This window comes from Sturnus vulgaris, chromosome 1, assembly GCF_052056855.1.
Source record: "Sturnus vulgaris isolate bStuVul1 chromosome 1, bStuVul1.hap1, whole genome shotgun sequence".
NCBI lineage: Eukaryota > Metazoa > Chordata > Aves > Passeriformes > Sturnidae > Sturnus > Sturnus vulgaris.
The window spans coordinates 63,433,645-63,456,556 of record NC_142243.1 but is presented as its reverse complement, the minus strand read 5'-3'; the positions used below and the strand labels follow the sequence as shown (position 1 = coordinate 63,456,556).

The following is a 22,912-nucleotide window of genomic DNA, read 5'->3' as shown; positions in this document are numbered from 1 at the left end:
TCTGGCCACATGAAACTGCAAAAAATGGCTGCAGAAACACATCATTAGGAAGGAAGAAATCATTAAGAGCCTAACCATTGCTTTTGTGCTAGAACTCAAAGACTAGCAGAATGATGAGCAGAGACGAGTTACTTTCCTGGAACTTTTCTTTAAAAAGGCTTACCTGTTTGTACACTTACACAGAGATTATCTGTGTGCAAGCTCTCAGGTAAATGTTACCATATGAGTTTCCTCAGTATTTTACTTGAAGCCTCCTGCAACAGCAGCAACAATAAAGGCAGCAAAGCACCCACCTCCCCTTCTCAAGGATCCTCTTAATTGAAGAGCCAGAAGAGATGGACTTTAGGAGAGGCTTTGAGCATACTGCACATACTGACAACACAGCCCGAGGAACTTAAAAAAGAAATGCCACAATATGTTTTTCTTTGCAATATTCCCTCCTTCTTTTTGAAGTTCACAGAATCACAGAATTGTTAGGGTTGAAAGGGACCTCTGAAGATCTCCTAGTCCAAACCCCCTGCCAAGGCAGGGTCACCTAGAGCAGGTTACACAGGAAGGTGTCCAGGTGGGTTTTGAGTGAGGGAGAAGCTCTGTACTGCTCAGAGGGTTTTGAGAAGAGGGCTCTGCTTACCTGCTCTACCAGCAATGATACTAGGCCTAGGAGACTGCATGCCTCTGATGAGCTAGAGCACAAGAAGCCTTTGCAAGAGATAGGAATTAGCAATTTGACAATATTGTGGCAGTGAAGAGACCAACAGTCCATGGATCTTTTAGACCTGGATAGATGGAAATGGGGGTCTCTGTAAGGGCTCAGGTTCCCAGTACAAAAATTTAAAGTCTTCTATCATCTAGCATGGGAAAGAGTTATCTTTGCAAAAAAAAGCATAGGCAAAACAGTTTCCTGAACAAAGGTAAGAAAAAGGTAGCTCATTTTCATGAAGAATTGTCCAGAGAGGTTCAGGAACTGAATCTCACTGATCCTTCTAGTAACAGTAACAAAAAACTCTCTTCATAGAAGGAAATGTAGAGGTGAGAGAGTCCAAGCCACGGGAGGGCAATAACTAAAGAAAGCACAGCTTGATTCCACTCTTTGGAAACATGTAAGAATTAGACAGCAAATGTGGTATCACAGAATTCCTGCCATTCTTTACCCCATTCCTGTACTAATTAAGAGTCTGAACAGCAGCACTACACACACGTTTCCCATGCCCATGGCATAGAAGCAAATGGGAAAATTTCATGAATGCAAATTAGCATATGGGGATGTCCAGAGCAATATATAAGCTATTGCAACACAAAGTCAATTTATCACCAACTCTTGTTTTACACCTTTTCTTAAGACTGTTACTTATTGCCTTTGCTTTCTAAGTTTTAAGATACTTAATTTAATACCTCAATAATGCAGATATTTTCCAGTCCCTGTGGGTAGATGACCAATGTGAAGAATCAAAACAGTGATGCCCAGCTGCTGTGCTCAGGCATCCCTGCAGCTTCAGAACTGAGTTCCTCAGACAGGAAGGGATTTAAAAATAAAGAAGAGGCTGTGCTGGGCACAGACAGACTGGCACACTAACTAGTCTGCCATTTATACATGATCCACCCTTTTAATCTCCTTATTCCTCTGTTTTCCCATTCTCACTCCTCTCCAGGTCACCTAAACCTCTCCTTTTCTCTTTTTCCTTCACTATACATCCCACAAGTCCTACATCCTGTTTGGATTTAAAGGCATACTCCTAACTTCTTCACCCCTCATTTAAAAACCTACATAAATATATTTAATATTATATAAAATTGAGTATCATGTGCCTGATTCTTCAACTGCTTACATAGACTGTCTGCTACTGGCAGGTGGGAGAGCTCTTCTAATTTTCCTAATTGAGCTAATTAGAAACATATCTTCATCTCCAGTGAGAACTCTTTTAATACCAATAAACACTGCAATCTTGTATAGGAACCTATCAGTATGGGTATTTTTTTTTCTTCTTCTCAAGAGAGGTAATGATTTCAGGTACCATTTCACCTCAGAGACTAGGGTTTTAAATCTTATTTTCAAGAAACTCTGAGGAAGACTTATAGGGATGTGGGTTTCTTGAGCACTACTGAATTTTATTTGCAGTCCAGGCAAGTTGACAAAGGAGGTGCTGTGCCAACGTTTCTTATTTTTCCAACCTAGACTTGGGAACAACTCCAGCCACTCCAAGATAGAACTATGAGACTCAAAACCCATCATGCTGGTAAGGGGGTTTGCAGTGTGAGATTCCAGTAAACCTTCAGCAAAACAATGAATACTGTTAGTTCCAGTTAAAACATTATGGCTTAGCTAGATAGATTAAAAAGGCTATCAAGAGCACTGAGTGAGAGATTTGGAATTTCTGATTTCTTATTTAAAAGGAATCTGTTTTATTCCAGGACCACCCTTATGCTACACTACAATTACTGGGTATATAACTGTACATCAGCTACCAATGTCACAAAAATTGATAAAAGAAGATTTGTAGTACTCACCTGGTACTGCATGGAAGAGGTTTATTTATATACTCTTTACTTATGCTGCACCTACAGAAAATATTGTTTAGCTGCAGTGGATATTAAAAAGAAACTCTTTCAACGGTCCCACACTTTAAAAATTAAAAAAAATTATACTGTGCAAAACAGCCAGATGAAAGTCTGCCATTCTTGATGCTGATTTTAAACCAGCATGCAGATCTCCCAAATTCAGTGTCTCCTCTAAAATGATCCTAAAACATCTTCACATTTAAGTTACTGGTATAATTGTTTGCTGTTTATGAATTTTCAGTTGTTAGACTCAGGCCCTCAAAGCATGAAACAGAGAAAACTACTTCATGAAAACTAAATTTAGTAGACAGCAATATTGCTGTGTTAGCTCCAGACCATCTATTTCCTCTACTAGTGCAGTAGAGGGATTCAGGATTTTACTGAGTTTTGGTTGCTTGCAGGGGTAGCAAGGCTTTTCTTTAGCCACTCATGAGAAAGGGACATGTTCTCACCCAAATAATCACAGCTCCTGTAAGGGAATTTGAAAGGAATGCAGTGTTTTACATAGCCATAGGCTTTCTCTGGACACCTTACAGCTTCCCATTGTGGAGAAAGTTTGCTGGAAGAAGCAATTTTTGGTAATTCTGTCTAAGCCAAAAACTGAAGGAGGAACCTAAACTTATGTGAGGGCAAGCTGTCCTATTTTTGTTGTGTCTAAATCTCCACTTGCCAGAAATGTAACGTCCGCCTGAAACTAAGTTTTGCACAGAAACAATCCACTCCAACAGAGACTGATTTTACTTTCAGTTCTGGGGTGTGCTAAGGTGCTGAGCTGCTAAAACAGACCAAAAGAGACTAAATGTAGAAAGGGAACAATTTGTGATTACTAATTTTGTCCAGGAGCTGAAAGATACCAGCAAAGTTCTTATACCAACATCACTGTAGGAGGCAAGGTAGAGCAAGCACTTTATCATCATGTACATAGCACAGATGAGGTGGATTGCCTTGGCAGCAGCAAATCCTTTTAGCATTTTTGTACTGGAAGAAATTCCTTCTGAGGAAAGGAATTCACAGTAAATCCACATTTTAGCAGGCAGGAATATCACACATATCTACCTGTAAGTTCTTGTTCTTAAAGACAACTCATGCATTTTGAAAAAAAAGTTATTTATTTTCACTGCTTTAATCTCTCTACTGTAGTGTTAGCACTTAACATAAGTATCCACTCTTCTACTGTCCTATTTACAATCCATTGAAATGTATACTCTACAAATACAATACATATTTTCAGAAATGTAAGGGAAATGCACAATTTGGTAAGGTTTAAAAAAGTGACACTCATCTGTACAGGATCTTCAAATCATTCAAAAAGTAAAATTTACAAGGCAGTATCCACACAGCTGTGTAAGGGCAGGTGCTACAGTGACAAAGCAGCAAACTTGCTAATACAATAAAATACAGAAAATAAAGTGTTTTGGGGCACCAGATAATACACTTAGTACCACTGAAGTTGTAAATTTAGTAATACCCATATTTCTAGAAACATGTAACTGCAAACCTGGAGAACATTCTGAAAAATATTAAACATTATATACATATGAGGTAAATGTACCTTGGTCTTTTAAGAGGTAATTTGAGTTTAAAGCAATGGATATGGTGAAGGGTTTTTTTGTTTGCTTGTTTTTGAAACACAAAATGATTAACATCCTTGCAATCATTTCAATGGCACAATATAAACAAGAAACTAACTAAAAGGTGAGTTTCATGGCAATCACACTCAGAGCCATTACTGAAAAAATAAAACAGCCTCTTACTTCATTTGACACCTTCATGTCCCCATACAGTCAATCCCAACGTCTTTACTTATATACAAAGTCTTTCTTAGGATTACAAGCAGAACCATTGGAGGGTGACAGAGTGCCATACTTGGAGAGTCTGCTTGAGAAACATCCCAGAATTCCAGCTTTTAAGTTTGGAAGGTCCCTGAAGAATTCCAGCATTTCAAAAATGACATTTCAGGCTTTTCAGCATCAGACCATTTCCAATGCTCCTTGTTCTCCATGTTCATATCCATCTGGTCACAAGTCTGTAAACCAAACTGAGGCTTGAATGCTACTAAAATGTAAAGTTGATTAAATCCAAAAACTTAAGTGAATATATAATGCATGTAATATTTACAATAAACATTTGCATCAGTATTAATCAGAAACTGTTTTGGTATATACTTGAAATGATACAAAATTAATATTTTGAATGCTAAAATATTTTGGTCCCCCTGGATTTCCAAGAGCAGATCTGGTGATATTACAATCTTAATTTAAAAAATACTTACGTGTACCTGTGTCCATATATATAAGATATGATCTTACACAGGTAACATTTAAAGTTACATAATATATACAGACACAGCCTTTGTAAAAGGTGTTCAGTTCATATAATGGAAAAGAAGAACAAAGCTTGAAGTTGTGGTGTCAGAACTGAGGATACATATAGCTCTATTCAGAATTTTCCTGTTCTGCAGCCTAATAGGAATAATAAGGTTGTTCTACAATACTGTTCCTTATGTTATACACTGTGTCAAGCATCCTTCTGTGCTTTGTTTTTGCAGGCTTCTATTACAAAGCTAAATTTCGAACAAAGTAAGAACAGTTGCTAGCAATTCAGGAGAATGAAGATTTGCAGGTGGTTGAGACAATATAACACAGTCATATTATTGACAGAATCCTCTCCATGCCATGATGCTGCTCAGCTGCTGTACATCCTCTTTGAAATGCAACAGAACTGTTCCATATATTTTATGAAATTAAATGTTATGCTAATAAGGTTTTGTCGGTGCTAAAAAAGCCACTAAAATTATTTGATGAATTATTCTGCAAGCTCTCCTGTTTCTGCCAAAATTACTGTAGAGATCTGAGGCACACCAGTAGCCTAGAATTTCTGAAGCAGGAGCTGTACCATTTGTATCTATGGTAAAGACCCCAGGACAGCTGTGAAAACTTGGAATATAACAAAGTTACCAAACAAAAGAGTTAAATAGCTAGCTAGGAAGTCTTCGAAATTAGCATGGAGGGCCTGACCTATTTTCATGATGACCTGTTTTCTTCAAGTATCTGTAAGGACACACAGAACTTGCTAGAGAGGCTGCCCAGTAGATAGGCTCAGGAGTTACATTCAAACATTTTTTTTAAACAGTCAGTTGAAAATTTCTGTGGTGCACAACTGCCCATGTGCACAACGGTATAGTTTATTTAAAATACCTGCATGAAGTAATTTTTAATCCAGCTTTGATGGAGGCCTGAATCACATAAGCCTGACTTGGCAGATAATGCCAAACAAACATAAGCATGACAGCTGTACATATGTTTAAGCCTAATTGTTTTCTAAGAACTCCTCTTATTTTTCCCTTTCCTCTTGGATACTATCTTGCAGTATGAATAAACTCATCCCTTTTGTTGTTGACAAAAGCATTTCATTATTTGCAGTTCAATCTCCGGGGGTGTGTAATTCTGACATCATTTAAACTTATCTCCAAGCAAGCAGTAAGAATATGGAAATACACAAAAATTACATATTAAGGCTTTTCTTGTGCCACCTATGTAGCCTCTTCTTCCTGGGCCTCATTCCTCTTCCTGCTTTAGCTGCCACACATCACAGACTATGGCACAGAACCTAGACTGTGCTGCTGCCAGCAAGCACCCTGCCACTGCTACCATCTTGGTAACAAACTCTCAGTGGGCTCTGTGCTGAGAGATGAAAAGGAAGCCAAGTTAAATGTTGTCATGGGTGTTGCACAATGGGATGGGTACTGATGTGTTCTGAAGAGTGGCAGGTTAGGCAGCATATTAATTACCAGGCATATTTACATACTGAAACACTACTGTTTTGGACATTAATGAAACCAAAGGTTAATCAGAGTCTTCCAAAAAAATTGCAATTAAAAAGATACCCTGGTAACAGCAGGTTTTTGTTGTATATTTTGGCAGGAAGCAATTTGATTTCTGTGATTTCAAGTTTGTGAAAATATTATGATACCCTTAAAACTCAGGGAAATCTTGACTAAAGCTATACATATTCTTCTGTGTTCTTGTGACAACACAAGTCACCATAAGCTTTGTTCTTCCAATAATGAAGAGGATTGCTGGAATCCCCTGATATTTGTATTCAAAGACCTGCAGTTCACCACCTTCTCTAGCTCACCACTTTGTGTATGAGGCACACACAACACACATGCACATAAAATTCATAAGCAGCTTTGAACTGTCTAGTACAAAAGCCCAAATAACTTCTCTAATGACAGGTGCATTTAATCCTTGTGTAATTGCAAATATTGTTCTTTGCGCCTTAAGACTCGGCAGAACTGCACAGGAAATATGCTTTTCATACTTATTTAATGAAGCAAAATCTTCCTTAACATTTTACTCTTCTTGCTACTTTTCTGAAGTAGATAGGTACTTCAAGTATTTTAGAAGTACCACTTCATAAAAAAATCTACATAATTATGACTCGTAACTTGACAATTACAAAATACGACAGTGAATTTACTAGCTGACACTATTTAAAACTCCTACAGTGGTTTCAAGAGTCAGATTTTGGTAAAAATTGAAGATATTCTATCAATTATGTACTCACTGTTGCAATGAGTGAGATTTAGATCTTAGCTAGGCAAAGGAACAACTTTTAACTTGTATTTTTGAAACCAAAAGTACCATAGGCTTTGTACATCCCTACAATTTTGCATTAAAAGACTCAAAAGTGGCACTTACTGGTGTAATACAATCTATTTTGAAGGCAATGTAATGTTCTGAAAAAGTGGAAAAAACCCAGTAATCATGTATAAAGTATAGTTGCATAAGTTATGTTCCCACAACTGAATGAGGTCAATTTGTACGTCAAGGTCAGAGTCCAAAAGATGCACTACCTTAATAGCTAGCAAGGTATACTCCAATAGTACATTCACAATCTGAATCAAGGAATCGAGAATGGTTCAGAGTAGTCAATGTACCAGGCAGGAATAAAGTTGCTTTAAGAGCCATCAATGCACTGTAGAACAATATAGTGAACCAGTTTCATTTTAGAAGTGACCTCCTACTTTTAGCACAGTTAACTAGCACAGACCAGTTATCAACTTCCCAAATAAAAAACTATAGATTAACGAAGCTAGAGTACATGATGTTTTATAAGTAACCTGGAAAAGAGGTTCATAGTGCACAGAAAGACCCAACACAACTGTTTAGCACATCCACAAAAATCCTAATAAGTGACGTTCCTATGAAGTACTAAAAGGCAGCAATATCCTTCTGTTCCCCCAGTGAGGTAGAACAATTAACCTTCTTAACACGCCACTCTGGTGCAGATAGGGATTTTTACAGTGTTCTTCGGTAGCAAATCCAGGATTACATCTTGATCCCCTCCTGTTGACTAAGTTGTGATAATGTTTTCTTAATGCGCAGAGCTGTCAGCCGAGCGGCTCCGTTGGCATACCAGCATTCCCGCATAATTTTGGCCATCACTCGTAGTGCCTGCAAAGGAAACACAAGTCATTCATTATATGCACTGCTGTTCCAGCATAGCCCATGTAACTGCTGCTCTGCCTTAGCCTCTTCAGGCATTTCTGAAGTCAACTGTTGCATGGGAGAGTGTGCTGTTTGGAAAAAAAAAAAATTCTTACTTTATTTACAGAAAGTAAAACTCTCTAAACACTGTAGAGTAAACCTGATATTTTTCAGTGGACTTTCAGGCCATGAAAAAATATTTTAATGAAAAATTAGTAGCTTGCCTGTAACTGTTTTCTGAATTTTCATGCCAGACAAAAATACACTCTTTTTAGTTGTACCTGCAGTTCAGGAGTTACTTCAATGCATAGCAAATAATGAGCTGCTTTCCTCAAATTGAAGCTCTGCAAGGATTCTAAAAATTTTTGAGGTCTTTTTATCCTTCAAACAGCCATTCTCTGAAATCTAAGTGCTTCCATGTGTAATTTGTAACAAAGCAAATATCAAAAATGGCAGATGAAATACAGTAACAGCTCTACATTCCAAAATACCACAAAAGCTGTACTACATTAGTAATTTCAATCCTGATAGCTTCCTGTCTCCCAGTTTGTGGGTGCATTCATCACCTTTCTCTCCTTCCTATGCACTCTTGCCTGACTCTTATCTCAGCCATGCATTCATTCCACACATGCCACAACCCAGGTTCCCTCCTGAATCCAAAGCACCTCATCGTTATCAGTACCCCACTGCTCCTGCACTGATTGTAGTCCTCGCTGGGCTCCCAGAGCAATGCTATGGAATATTCCCTCTGACCACTTTGTTTCAGCTGCCCTGGCTCTGCTCCCTCTCATGCTCTTGTCCACCCCCAACCTCATTGAGAAATGGAGAATGCCTTGAAGCTGAGCAAGCACTGTTCAGCAACAGCTAAAGCATCAGTGTGCTATCAGACTGCTTTGGTCACAAATCCAAAACACGGCATTGTACAGCCTGCTATGAAGGACACTGACTCAATCCCAGCCAGACACAGTACAATTTATTTATAATGGTGCTTCCTGCATAATGTAATTCAGACTAGCTCTAATTTATATCAGTATCATCTATGCTTCACAGGAAGGGATCCTAGAATCCTCCATGCAGAGTTAGCTATTAGCTTTTATGAAATTACATTTAAATACTTACATGTAACCAAGGAACAATGTTTTTAATAAAACCATAAGGATTAGAATGAAATTAATTAAGTTCTCCTAAAAGCAGCTCTTCTCCCTTGAACAATAAGCATGATTTTTAAGCCACTGAAATCACTAAAAGCTCTAGTGTCCATTAAAGCAGCTTTAGCAAGGTTAGTTAATACCTCACAGCTCTGCCATCTGTTTGGAATATTGGGCCTTAACTTCTGTTCACACACAACTTTCCTCATTTCTTCAACAGAAGGATCTGAAGGAACGAGGTCATAGTATGGCAATTGGTAATCTTCATGGATTCCTGTAACAGGTTGAAAATAGCTTTATTTTAGCTAACACTGGATTACATATTCTTCAATTTTTACTGTGTTCCTTATCAGTACCCTACCAGTTTTTGCTTTTCATTTTTAAAAATTACATCACAATGACTGACAAATAAATAAACAAAAGTCCTTAACCATACCTTAGGAGTGTTTACATTACCCTTGAAGGATCTAAAATTTATAAAATTGGAAGAGATATAAGCTACATCAAATCTTTTATACACTATACTAAAACCATGCTGCTTCAGAAAACAATTTATAACAGCATGCTTCATTTTAAATAAGGTACAGATTTATCTGAACGCATTATAGCTAGGCCTTGTGGTGTTTGCCCCTTGCTCACAAGAACATTAAATTTTCCCCTTTTCTCCCCTCTATGTAAATATTTAGAAAAAAAAAAGTTTAAATAGACTACAATATTTCCTATTTTCTTTAACAAGTATGGTTTGTCAGTCTAGAAAGAGGTTGAATAGACCAGTTATTTACAGGATTAACAATTAGAAAGTCTGTGATAGACTTGCTATTACTTAGCACTGTTTTTTGAGCAAACTCAAACTTGAATAAGTTACTTATAATTCCCTAATATGTCCCACTTTGTAAAGACTGCCACATACCACCAATTGAACACCGCCGAGCTATTTCCCAAAACACTAATCCCATTGCATAGATGTCTGCTCGTTTGAACGACTCAAAATGTTTCATATTTATGGAATCATCTAGAACTTCAGGAGCCATGTACCTGTGTGAAAAAAAAAAATTAATTAACACTCTAGAGTAGAAAGTTCAGCACTACTGATGAGCTCAAATACAAAATAATGTATTTTTGTGGAAAGGGAGATAAAGAAAAGTCTGCTTCATTAAGGTTATCCAATCAGACAATTCAATGTAAATGGATAAGTAAATTGAGAGAAACAAGCAGAGAAATAGGAGGAATAAATAAAATGTGAAATAATAAACAACTAGAGCCATAAACCTGATAGACAAGGCACAACTGAGACAGTGACAAAGACTGAAAGTCTCCAGTTCCTCACTGGCAGACTATTAAGAAACTCCAGACATGACTCTATAGAGGTGCAGTCTGGATGTTGTGACTGCTAATAAGAGGGAAACAAGAACATCACGAGGATTGAGGATATCAAAGGAAGGCCTGTCCAGCTATGCAATGCTTATCAAGGAATGTTCAGGAGAAAGGGAACAGTAGTGTGGCAACAGATAGAAAAGGGTAGCAAAGGGGCCAGTTGCAGAAGAGGTGGCCAGTCTGCACATGCTCACCAGTGTATCCTATTTTATTAAACCCTAACTATGCTGTGCAATCTCACTTTCAAGCCCACATGCACGTGTTCTCTAAGAACTGTATGTCAGCAACTGGAGGCAGGCATGAGTCTGCTCAGGTCTAGCAACTGGAGCAGCACAAGGGATGAACCTGAAACTAGAGAGGAGGAGACACTCAACATCAGTAGCTGAAAGGGGAAATACAGGTCCTAGGAGTGAGTCTGCAGGTGCTAAGAGCACATATCTGGAGCTACTGTGGGGGGAGAACACAGTGGTCATTCTGTGAATGAATTCTGGGCCAGCAACTGTAGTGTGACAGAAGGTGAAGGAAACCCTGCTGCCAGCAACTGGAGCAAATGAGTGCGTCTGCTTCAGCTACTGAAATAAGACCATGGATCACAGGCTTCATGGTCACAGCTTACATGTATCAGCTACAGGGGAGAAAAGGGATGAGAACAACGGAGCAAGGGCCTCAGCACCAGCAGCTGGAGTGCAAGTCACAGGTTGTAAGGTCTGTGTGCCTGGCTACCAGCTGCTGGGTTGGGTCAGGTGGTTTGCATTTCCCCAGCAACCTTCAAGCTGGTCTAGCCAGCACCCAGGGAGCCCAAGCAGGGATATTTGCCAGGGCAAGGACCCATGGCAAATATCAGTATTTGAGGGAATCCATGCCTGCAGGAGTGCATACAAATACATCACCTGTTTGCTGCTGTGCATTAACCCAGCTGGGAAGTACAAGATCCATGGAGCACAGGAAAGGGCATTAGACACAGCAAGCCCCAGATGGATGGTTGAAGGGCTCATAACCATGCATGGATTTGTGAGGCTGCAGAAGGAAGTACGTACTTTCACTAACAAAGTGCAATCCTGATCAGCTGAGGAGAGGGAAGGAGACTTGGCTGTCGATAGTTATGTTTTATACAAGTTCTGACAGTGTTCTATGTGGGTGTTGAAGACAGCACATGGTGTATAGCAATCTGTGTAATCAGCCCTGTCAGTACTGTATGTGTCTGTGCATGACTGGTTGGATTCCAAGGAAGAAAGCAGCAGCCACATCCACAGGCCTCGGATGAACAGAGCCACAGCCCTTTGGAACAAACCAGTTGGGTTCCAGAGGTCACACAAAAGGAAGCCTCAGCTCCTGTAATCTGACAAATCATAGCAGCGATTTATAACATCCCCTAACAAGCCTAAAGCAGGAACAGACAAGAAGTGCTGATTAAGAAACCAGCGCTGTTAAAATTTTTTTGAGAACAAAGGCCCACTATCGTTGTAGTACCTGATCCTTCATCATACAGTCTGCAAGTCCCACCCTAAACCATATTTTTAAAAAAACTAGTAAATCCTTTGTGGGTTACAAATTAAAAACTGTGCTCATGAATTTGATTTACCCATATTTCCAGCAAGGAGAAAAATCTGTAACAAACTTTCCTCTAAGAAACAGGGCCTGAAAACCAGTCATGGCATCCAAATGGTTGTTACCTTGTTTAGTGAGTAAGTCTGACATGGGAACATCAAGCAAAATGTCAGTGTGGAGCTTACTGCAAGAGCTACTGACAGCAGCATCCCCACTGGCTCCAAGAATCAATGTTATTTGCTGCATCAAGTCAGCATCAGTAGTAGCACTGCTCTCTCATTCTGCCAGGGTTCTGGCAGCTAAATCCAGTATGTGATGTTTAGCAGAGCTCAGTGTGCTTTTCCACACCACCACCCCAGCAGTTTCAAGCTGACATATCAATGAAGCAGGCCAACAGTGGCACCTGGGCTTTGAAGACTGGCAAAAGCAACATGTGCAAATTACTGGAGTAGAATACAGTGTCAGGCAATAGCTCTACCTCTGGAACAGCCACAGAAGCCTAGACACAGTATCATTTAATCAACAGCATAGCAGGATTTTCTTTTCCAGTACCAGGCATGGTAGGCAGAATACAAGAGATGCTACTTAAAAGAAATTTCTGGACTATCACACCTTTCAGAAGTCTCCGAAGACATTACTGTGTCTTACAGACATTACATAGATACAAGGAAGCAAGGGCTATCAAGATAAGTAAAAAAATGTAACCAATAGTTGCATATGTTCTGAACTACCCAGAACTTCAACAGTTTGTTGAGAAGATAGCTCTCCTAAGGCATACAAACTCCTCATAAGTAAGAAACACAGCACAAGTAGAGGACAACTGTCTAAATTTGAGTGCAAGGTTTACTTTGACAGTATTTATTGAGTGGAAGTGGCCTATTAAGTATTGTTGCAATTCTTGATATGGACAAGGCTCAAATTGTTCTTGTCCATCCATACCAAAAGTGTTTCAATTAAGAATGCAAGACTGTGGTAATGCTTTAATACTCTCCAAGGATTCTGCATTATTGGATACTCTTATGGCACTTCATTGCTTTACACTGTAAGTGATTATCTTGGAGCCCAGCAGAAAGAATATTTCATCTATCTTAAGATGACATGACAATGAAAAGAATGATGGACCTGAAAAGAAACAAACAAACTAGAAACCCAACCATGGCACAAGATGTCAGCCAGAAACACTGAACAAAGCAGTAAAGGAGATTACCTCAACTTCTGTGAGCCAGCCAAAGAACAAGGCTTTTAACGGGAAAGACCATAAGAGGCCTGAATGTGGCAAAAAATCCCCTCCCTCCCATGTGAGGTCCATTGGCAAATGGATCTCTTACCATGGTCCTCCATTTAGATTTGCTTTGGCTTCCATGACACAGAAAGGTGAATGACTGTGGAGAGATTATTGCTAGAACAAGAGAGGCAAAAGGCAAGGAGGGTCATGTAGTGAGGTCAGCAGCTCAGCCATTTCATGGCTGTTAGACAAAAGAGAGAGAAGTAGTCATCTCCTTGTCAGCTTATGTGTTGGAAATGCATGGCTTGGCAGAAGCAGTACCTTAGGTGCTGGAGACAGCAACTCTATTACAGAGAGTAAATCTGGCCTTCTGAGCAAGGTCTGCAGCTCAACATCATCCAAGAACAAAAAGATAAGTCTACAAAGAATACATACAAAGTATGTTGAGCATGGTCTTGCCAATCTTTAGGTACCTGCTGACCTCTTTCTCCCATCTTTCAGTTCAAAAGCTCAATACTAGCTGTTTAAATTTCTTGTACAACATATAGGGAGCTTTGTGTCATCAAACAGGGCCATAAACAACATGTTGAGTGGCATCTCCCTTCAAGTCTATACTCTACAAGGTAGAATTCTACCCATATTTTGTTTAGGTAAACTTCAGAGAAGCACCCACGGTAAGAATTTGCTGCCAAACTTCTTTTTAAAACACAACCTATCTGAACTATCAAAAGTAACAGCTGAACCACACTTCTAAAAAAAATAGAAGGAGAATGAGGGATTTTTTACTTGCCTCAGGGAGTGAGAGAGGGATTCTACTTCCTTCTCAGTTTAAACCTCACATTCCCTGCTTTATGTTGCGGGCTGAGCTGTGAAAGCACACAGTTCACCCCTCTGGTAAGCTAAACCTCTGAATAGAAAAGAAAGTCAGAAAATTCAGTCAGAAAGAAGGATCATCAGTTTGACTCAACACCTTGATCACTCACACAAGAGAGTAAGTCTGCTTGCTCCTTAGACATATATTTTTACAACAACCATTAGAAAAATACAGACTTTGCCAAATCTCCCTGAACTTGTACACAGAGCTTCCGTGTGCAGAAGAGGTACCAGCAGTGGCAATCAGTGGGAGTTAAAGCCTTCACTGAACAGGTAAGACTTGAACAGTAGTATGAAAACTTAATCAGAGGTGCAGTTACTTACCTAAAAAGGCACAAGAAGAAGAGGAAGGGTCTAAGCCTTTTACAAGACCAAGCAATTTTCAGAGAGGTAGAAATGATTAATGTCTTTGAAAGAGGAAACAGATTTAGCTCTCCTGCTGCCCACTGCAGCAAGCAAGAGTTGCTACAGCTTTTTCCTTGTGAAGAAGCATAAGGCAGATGAACAAGCAATTTAATAATGCCTATGCAAGAAAAGATCTGGTAAGTGGGATCTGCAAACACAGCTGAAAGGATGCTTTCTCCAACAACTAGACTAAAGAAAGTAACTGATTTGTACATCATTTTTCTTTGTATGTAGGTGTAGTAGAAAATTCAAAATCACACGTGGCACGCACCCTGCAAGCAGCTAAATTTGCAACGAAAAATTCCCAAGTAAGCCTGCTGTTTACTGGAGACTTTGAGAAGGAATAATACTCAGTACCTTATAATCTAGGAGTCATTCAGAAAATAAATATTATCTGACCATTTGTGTGGTACTTTTAAAACTGGCAAAGGACTAGTATAGCAGAGGTTTAAAACAAAGGAACTTCAGCAATGTGAGTGTCAATAAAACAAATTTTCAGTACATATTCTAAAAGCTTTAGTTAAATGAGCCTTAAAATAATGTTTAATGTTTTTTTTCCCCCCTCCAAAACGACATAGCTCAAGGGGCACCCTAGTTCACTGTAAAACCCCAACCAACTCCCTACCCCACAGTATCACTTACTAAAGGGATATATATATAAATATATAAATGTTTGATATATAAACTGGAGAACAACAACAACAACACAATTTTCTCCAACACTGCTAAGGCATATGGGCTTGGCTGTCACACTTTTCTCTATGAGCAGTGTCCAAAACCCCAGTTTGACACAGCACTGAACCTATAGGCATCAGAAGAATGAAAAGTTGTCCACATTCAAAATGCATGCTGTGGTTCACTCTTAGTGCTGCTATTTCTGTATGCTGTATAGTTGCATGGATTACTAAGGGAAATTTATTTATAGCTTCCAGTTACTATTGTCTGAAGGTTCACCAACGATACTGACAGTAAGTTTTATTGCACTTGTTATTGCACTGACTTAGTTAAACAGCTCTGAATTCTTCTGAGGGAAAGAAAAACCTGTATTTCCAAATTCAGAAAAAGCTTTTAAGAGAGACTATATTGACTCATCCACTTAAGATTCTATTTATGCATTAGATGACAAAGATGACTGTTTTAACTTCTTGCATTTCTCTCAAAAGTGTGATTCCAAGACAGCCCGTGTCCAAGACTCTGCACCTTGTATGCTCTTCCACACAGGCTTCACACTGAAAACCACAGCTTTTTACTGTCACTATCAATATCTGTCTTACACTCCTGATTGGACTGCAAGTAACATTTCCAGGCAACACGTGGCAAGAAGAAGAAAGAAAGAGCACTGAAGTCTTTAGAATTGTCAGTCATTAAGTCTCTTAGTTGTTTTAATACATATTTGTGCCCTACAATACTTAGCAAGTTTTCAGTACTTTATACATGCCAACATTGAATGTGCTTTTTAAGCGCTACCATCTAACTAAAATACCAGCTGGCAAGGAAGTGCCTAAGAACTCTGCCATTACATTTTCCTGCTGCTTATATTTCTATCAACACAAATTTATATGGGACAAGAAAAAAACAAAGCATTTTATAATAAGAGTTGCCTGACACATCACATAAATGATTTTACCTTTTTGTTCCCACTCTGTGGTTTGGGGCAATGTCAATTGTGTCTGTAGCTGAATCGTGCCTAACCGCCAATCCCAAGTCTGCAATGCAGCAAGTTCCATTCTTTTTCACCAATATGTTTTTTGATTTTAAATCTCTGTGGGCGATTGCTGGTTTGCCTGTAAGGGAAAAAACCAGAAGTTGTAAAAAACCTCCAAACCAACCTGCTTCTATTCTAAGCCTGGTACAAAATTTTGTTTGAAGTTACAGAACTCCTTCCAGTTCTGACACCTTATCTGCGCCAGGGTACCTCCTGAAATCATTCATTATAGATTGTCTGGCTTTTTTCAGTTAAGTGCCTCTCATGTTTACTGTGTTACACCACTCTTGCTCCTTTCCCTCTTCCAGCAAGTATTTATTGCACACACATCCTACTCAAACTTTGTCTCAACTCAAAGTTAAGATATTACATGCATCACTACTTGGTGTCTTTTAACAGGTTTTTTGAAGGAAGGGTTGTTACATCACAATACCAGAGAAAGGAAGGCAAAAAGCCTTTCAAATTAAGAAGTACTATTCATTTGGAAATCATCACAGAGCAGAGCGAGCTACTTATGTGTATTAAAGAAAACTAAAAACCAACCAGTATTATCCACATGACAAGCAGAATAATTTTAAGATTACCTTGTGTGCCAACAATTTCCATGTGCAGATGAGCAAGACCACTGGCAGTGGACAAAGCTAATTTTATCATTCCTTCCACTGTTACTGTATATCTGTTCAGGTAATCAAAGAGTGATCCATGCTCGTGATAGTCTGACACTAACCACAGCTGAGTCCATGTACCATTGTCTGGAAAATAAAACTGGCATGAATACCACACATATACACACAAACTACAAATAAACTATATGTTCCACTTTTATACAATGCTTGTGAAGCACAAGTTATGGTCTACAAATAACCTCTGTAAATTAGACTCTTACAACTATACTCTTAAACTCTTCTATCACTGTAACATTTAGACACCTCTGCAAGGGCTGGTAATACCATGCAAGAGCTTCTGAAGAGCTTAGTGAGTATTCTTGTATTTAAACTAAAACACAAACCATAGAAAACTGATGTCACTATAATTCTGAGGTGTATATTCAGGGTGAACTGTTCTATTAGCCAGACCTTTCCTCTCCCTTTCTCTTGCTAGAGGGGGCACAAAGAACAGTGCTGAATGCATGACACAAAACTAATCCTATCAGTCTAGCACAATATTGTCCAGGCTAACTATTAAAAAAAAAAGTTTCAAATTTTGCTCCCTAATTCCTTCAGTCTTCCCTAAGAGCAGATATGCCCTCAGCCTGGGAGACAATTCTCACGTGGATTTTTGTTCCTGAAGTAGAAGCAGCAACCAGACAAAGTTAAATCCCACCTCTGATGACCTCCACATTGCTGGCCAAAATTGAGGTTTCCAGGAGGCACGAAGGTAAAGAAAGCAAAAAGCACTGAGGAAATCAGTTTGCTGTATGACTTTTGATTGAACTATGACAAACAAGATGGGTCACAATACATTTGTAGATATCCCAAGGCATACAAATGACATATAAGAACTTAATTGTTCACCTTATTAAAGCAGTGAACACAAAATACCTTTAAGTTTAAGCCACAGAAAGAAGGCTATCAAAGGAATTCAAATCAAGAGGGGAGCAAAAGTATTTTTTACCTAAGAAGTAGAAATATACCCAGAAAAGAAACCAGAATCCTGCCACCAAATAGATTTTTCAATTTTGTTGTGTTATAAAAGCACCTCTCCTGTGGCAGACTTGAAAAGTGTTTTTATAGCCAGCCTCTTTTATAGAAGAGTCTTTCATCTCTTTAGAAGAGCAGTTATCTCATAAAAGATATCAGTTGGACTCCTATTCTGAATTATATAGCCCCTATTCTCTCAGAACAAGTGAGAACATTCAGCACAAGTCAAAAAAGATGTCTCATTATGTGATAGTCCCCAAAGATTGCTCAAGAATTAAACATGAAGAACATGAAAAAGGGAGGAAAGTTCAGAACTTATTTCCTATCATAAACATACTGAAAATTTTTTACTTTCTAAGGAACACATTTGTCCAGAGAAGTCAGAAGCACAAAACGCCTGCTCTACAGATTGATGGACACTACCTTTATAGAAACACTTGTGCTTATCTTTAACTTGACACTTTGGTGGGGGTGGGAAAACTTGCAAACACCCCTTTTATTTGGATATTTTTAAGGAAGCCAGTGATGCTCTAAAAAAAAAAAAAAATCTAAAAAATGAAAGATAAAAATAAAAACCCCACCAAAATTAAAAGGCTTCCAAATACTTCAGAGTAGGAAAAAGATTAATATACATTCAAACAATTCCCATAGTGGAAAGAGAACTCTGGCTTGCTACATTTACAGGATAGTCTCAACTAAGTTGTTTAAACAGGCAAAAAAAAAAAAAAAAAAAAAAAAAAATCCATCACATACTCCAACTTGTACAAGACTGGTAAAAAGCTACTGTTGCAGCAGGAAGAGTCTTTTATGCCCACACAAGGGACAGGTAAGTTTGTAAGTCTTGTTTTTTAAAAGAAGAATATGGAAATAAAAGATTTTAAAAAAAAATCTTCAGTTATTTTCTCATTAGAACTGCTGCATCTCTTGCTATTTGGCAATATCCAAGCACAAACTCATAGAACTCAGCATACCATTAAATGTGACTTTTTCTAAAGAGACTTATAGTCTCTGTAGAATCAATCCAACAGTATTGGTTTCAGTAAACCAATCTTACAGAACCATTAGAAACTGGTATGAATTCACAGGCACAGAAAAGATGTTCTTAAATAGACATAATCAGAGAGCTCCAAAGAGCTGCAGAAGTTCCAAGTAAATTAACCTTATCATGTGAGAATATTTTCTTTATTCAGTTTTAGTCTACTGCTTCATCAGTTATGACCCTACATTGCCTACAATAATCCTCTCCTGAGCATTAACATCATACACACTCATTACTTGTATTTAATTTCTTCTCCTGTTTCTTAGGAGTGGGGTACCTCAGCAGGTGTCTGTACTAGACACCCAGCTGTAAGGAGGGAAATAAAACTAATTTTAATTAGTTTACCAGACCAATTGTGTTTAAATAGCTCTATAAAAGGTGTCAGTTTCTGAAGAATTATCACAGCTTTGATTCAAGACTACGGTGCCTTTGCATAAACTTCTTCACCTCTTACCACTACGTTTCCTCCTAAGAGGGGAATATGCTGCTGGTTACAGACCCTTCTATTCAGTTTTATCTTGTGTATTACCTGCAAGTTGGAATATTCCAAGTTCTACCTTCTTTCCAGAGAAGAAATAGAAGTTGGGCTTACCATCCAGTCCGAGAACAACCATGATTTTTTCCTATTATATGCCATATTTGTGACCCTTCAACCAGATCTTAAGAAGAGACAGTGCTACATCCAAACCTACATGAATAATATTAATTACTGGCAAGCTGAAATGCAGCAATAGGTCCAGCATCCAGCTATCAGAACAGATACTACTAAATTAGAAAACTACTAAGTTTTCCTTGCCTTGCTATATTTGACAAGCTCTACATTTGTTTACCATTCTAAGCAGAACACATTACAATAAACTTAAATCTTATTATTCTGTTGACATTAGTAATAATTAACCTGACCCTGAGTATTTTTGGCTGCACGGTAAACAGCATCTGCCATGAAGCTTTCAATCACAGGATTTGCATTATCAGGTAGGAAAAGGTAACTACACTCAACAGTAATTACAAACAGTAGCCCAGCTTTCCATGATTAGGTAATCTAATTTAGTTTATATACACACAATGATCAAGAATCTCAAACAATTTCAGAATAGTAAAAAATTTACACACATTATTGGAAATATATTTAAGAGATTAATTATGGTTATTTCAGCTATTTCAAGAGACCTGAAAGTATCTTATACTGCCAAGATCACTCAGAAGTAAAAGATTTTCATTTTTAACTCTAAAAAAAAATTGAAATTCTGAGAAAAGAAGCTTTCAGATTTTTTGTCAGGAGACTGATTAGTTTGGGAAAAATATTTCTGATGTTCAAGCAAAATCTGTCTTAGTAGAGCTGACTCATGAAGAAAGGAATTTATACAATTGCTTTATCAAATATATCATCTAGTTTCAATTAAAATCCAATTGACTGGAATCGTGTAAGTGCAAATATTTTTTTCACATCAACACCAGCAAAACAAAAATGTTTTCTGTGGTGTTATGTAGAAAAGTGTTTCAGAGATTTAGCTTTTTTTAGTATGTAGATAATGTAATATGTAATGTAAACAACAGGAAAAAGCAAAAATATCAGATTCGAATGGGATTTACAACTAGAAATCTCCTAGAAATGAGATATTCAGGGAGATAGCACTTTTGTCAGTGACTGGAGCATGACTGGTGTCTTGTTAGCATAACAGCTTGACTCTATCACATTGACACAGTCATCTGACTAAACGATGAAAAGCACTTGAGCTGTGCAGGTTCCTTCTTCTCAGGCTAAAGCCAGAGTGTCAAAAAGAATAAATGGCTGAAATCTTACTTCTCAATTAATTCTCAGGAATTCTGCTCATTTCTTTGCAGCATATTGTTTAACATCACTTTTGGGGATCTACTTATCATGAACGGTATTCTGACTGAACCAAACTATCGCATAGGGAAGTGCAGCTCTCGGTTAAGGGAAAGGAATGGGGAAGTCAAGGTATTTTAGTGCATTAAGTTATCTGGAAGTGTGCAGTGCAAGACTTCACCTTATTGCAATTTGCCTACAGACAAATGCCAGCTAATGCAGAGAAACATTTAGTACTGTAAGCCACAGTTGCTGACACTACACTTTTGCTACTAGTACAGATAAGTCGTTCCTGATACACTTTACCTTCAAGTAACTGGGTTAGAAAGAACAAAACAAAAAACCATGCACAAAACAAACTGTGTGTTTAGATGGTTCAAAACAAGACAACACATGGCCCTGAAAGTAACTTCCCTGACCTAGCAGTATTTGGAAGTTTGCACACACTCGCTATGCAAAGAGCTACCCAGAACACAGAAGTGCTTGTCAGGCAGACCAGAACTCCAGAACTGCAGTTAAAGTAATTCATTGCTTCTCAGGCCTCAAGCTGCCTTAACTGCAGCACCTGTTTCCCAGTAGATTACAGGATTGGAAGCAGACAGATTGGACCAGCTCCTGTAGCTTCCTGCACACGATACAAGTCTGGTGAAGTAGAAGAGAAGAACGTGCCATTAAGGCACATGGACTGTCTGAATAGTGTAGTAGAAAAAGGAGTGAAGACAGCAGTTCGGTCACAAGCTCTAATCTAAATACACACCCTCCTACCCAAAGGAACCCCTTCCACCAATTTTACACTAAACAGCCAGCCAGAAGTTCCTCAGCTGTTGTGAAAAACTGCAGCTATGGTAAGAGGAAAGACCTTACTAATGCCTTCAGCAGCAGCAAGAACTAAAGCACGCCTTGGTTCTACAGCTTTATTACTAGTCCTTTGCTAACCTTAAAATTACTAGTACTCCTGTATCTCTGCAGTCATCTTTGCAGTACCTCAGACACACAGATTCTTGCAGTCTAATGACTTTGTGCATTCCAGCTAGGCTGGAATGGATGCAAACCCACCACAGATATTACTGCTGTGAACAATTACATAATCTTGCACCTGGCACCACATAAACATTCAGTTTAGCAGTTAGCACCAACATCTAAAATGAAGGACTGCTCCTTAAGCCATTGGAACACTTATGTGTTCTTAAGCCATTGGTCCCTAAAGCCATGCTGTGATACACCTCCTTTCAGAGGACCACAATAGTGCACCTGCTAAACTGGGAGAACCATAATGGCCCCTCTGTGTTCTCCCTTTAATGGGATACAGCTGGCCTGAAGTATTCTAAACAAGAATTGAAGTATTAACCTCCTTCAATATTCAGGACTGAATTCTTAGCCCAGAGAGCAAATGGTGTGTACATATTTCCTCACTGAGAGAATGTAGAAGGTTATACTATGAATTAAGCCTGCACTGTTAGGTTAAAAAGAACAGAGATTTCTACATCTGCTCCGACAGCAATATCATTAGAGAACACAGTCAAGAATAGTGGCATTTTCAAAACACATTTTTATCTATTTTTCAAAAACCAGGCACCAACTAGTTCTCAGTAAAGTAGAAGAGCCTTACCCTGAAGACCTAAAATCTCAAATAATGCCATGACCTGTAAGTTAAGGATTCCTTCTTTGTATGTAAAGCATATTAACAGAAAAACCAGAAACAATTTCATATCACATTATATTACAAGGAAACTAAAGATGACCAAGTCAAATGCTACAGCATCTGCAACACAAACCAGCAAATCAGAAATTACTTTAAAAACCTAACCATTTAGGAAAGCTTCCTCATACCTCCTCTTCACAGCAGTCAAATGTATTTTTAGGACAAACCACCTGGAAGTTTCAGGCAAAATGAGACACTGGTATACTTAACCACAGATGGATTCTGTGAAAAGTTACAACTAAGGTATTGCAATATATCCTTTATGCTTTTAAATGAGAAATAGAAGCTAAAGCTTCTGCAGACATTTATGACTGTAATGAAGCTGATCTAATTTTAAATCCAGGCTCCAGATACTCCCCTAGTCCAACCAGAGC

General features: G+C 38.4%; 1 protein-coding gene across 1 annotated transcript in view; it reads right to left on the bottom strand.

The window, feature by feature from the left end:
- Positions 1 to 3,646: 3,646 nt before the first annotated feature.
- Positions 3,647 to 22,912, bottom strand: part of TGFBR1 (transforming growth factor beta receptor 1) — a 34,730-nt gene continuing 15,464 nt past the window's right edge. Inside the window, exons 5-9 of the mRNA XM_088168283.1 lie at positions 16,911 to 17,078; positions 16,249 to 16,405; positions 10,107 to 10,231; positions 9,340 to 9,470; positions 3,647 to 8,015 (exon numbers count right to left, since the gene is read on the bottom strand). Of these exons, the coding sequence (XP_088024409.1) occupies positions 7,890 to 8,015; positions 9,340 to 9,470; positions 10,107 to 10,231; positions 16,249 to 16,405; positions 16,911 to 17,078 (707 nt within the window). The 3' untranslated portion in view covers positions 3,647 to 7,889. The remainder of the gene's footprint in view (positions 8,016 to 9,339; positions 9,471 to 10,106; positions 10,232 to 16,248; positions 16,406 to 16,910; positions 17,079 to 22,912) is intronic.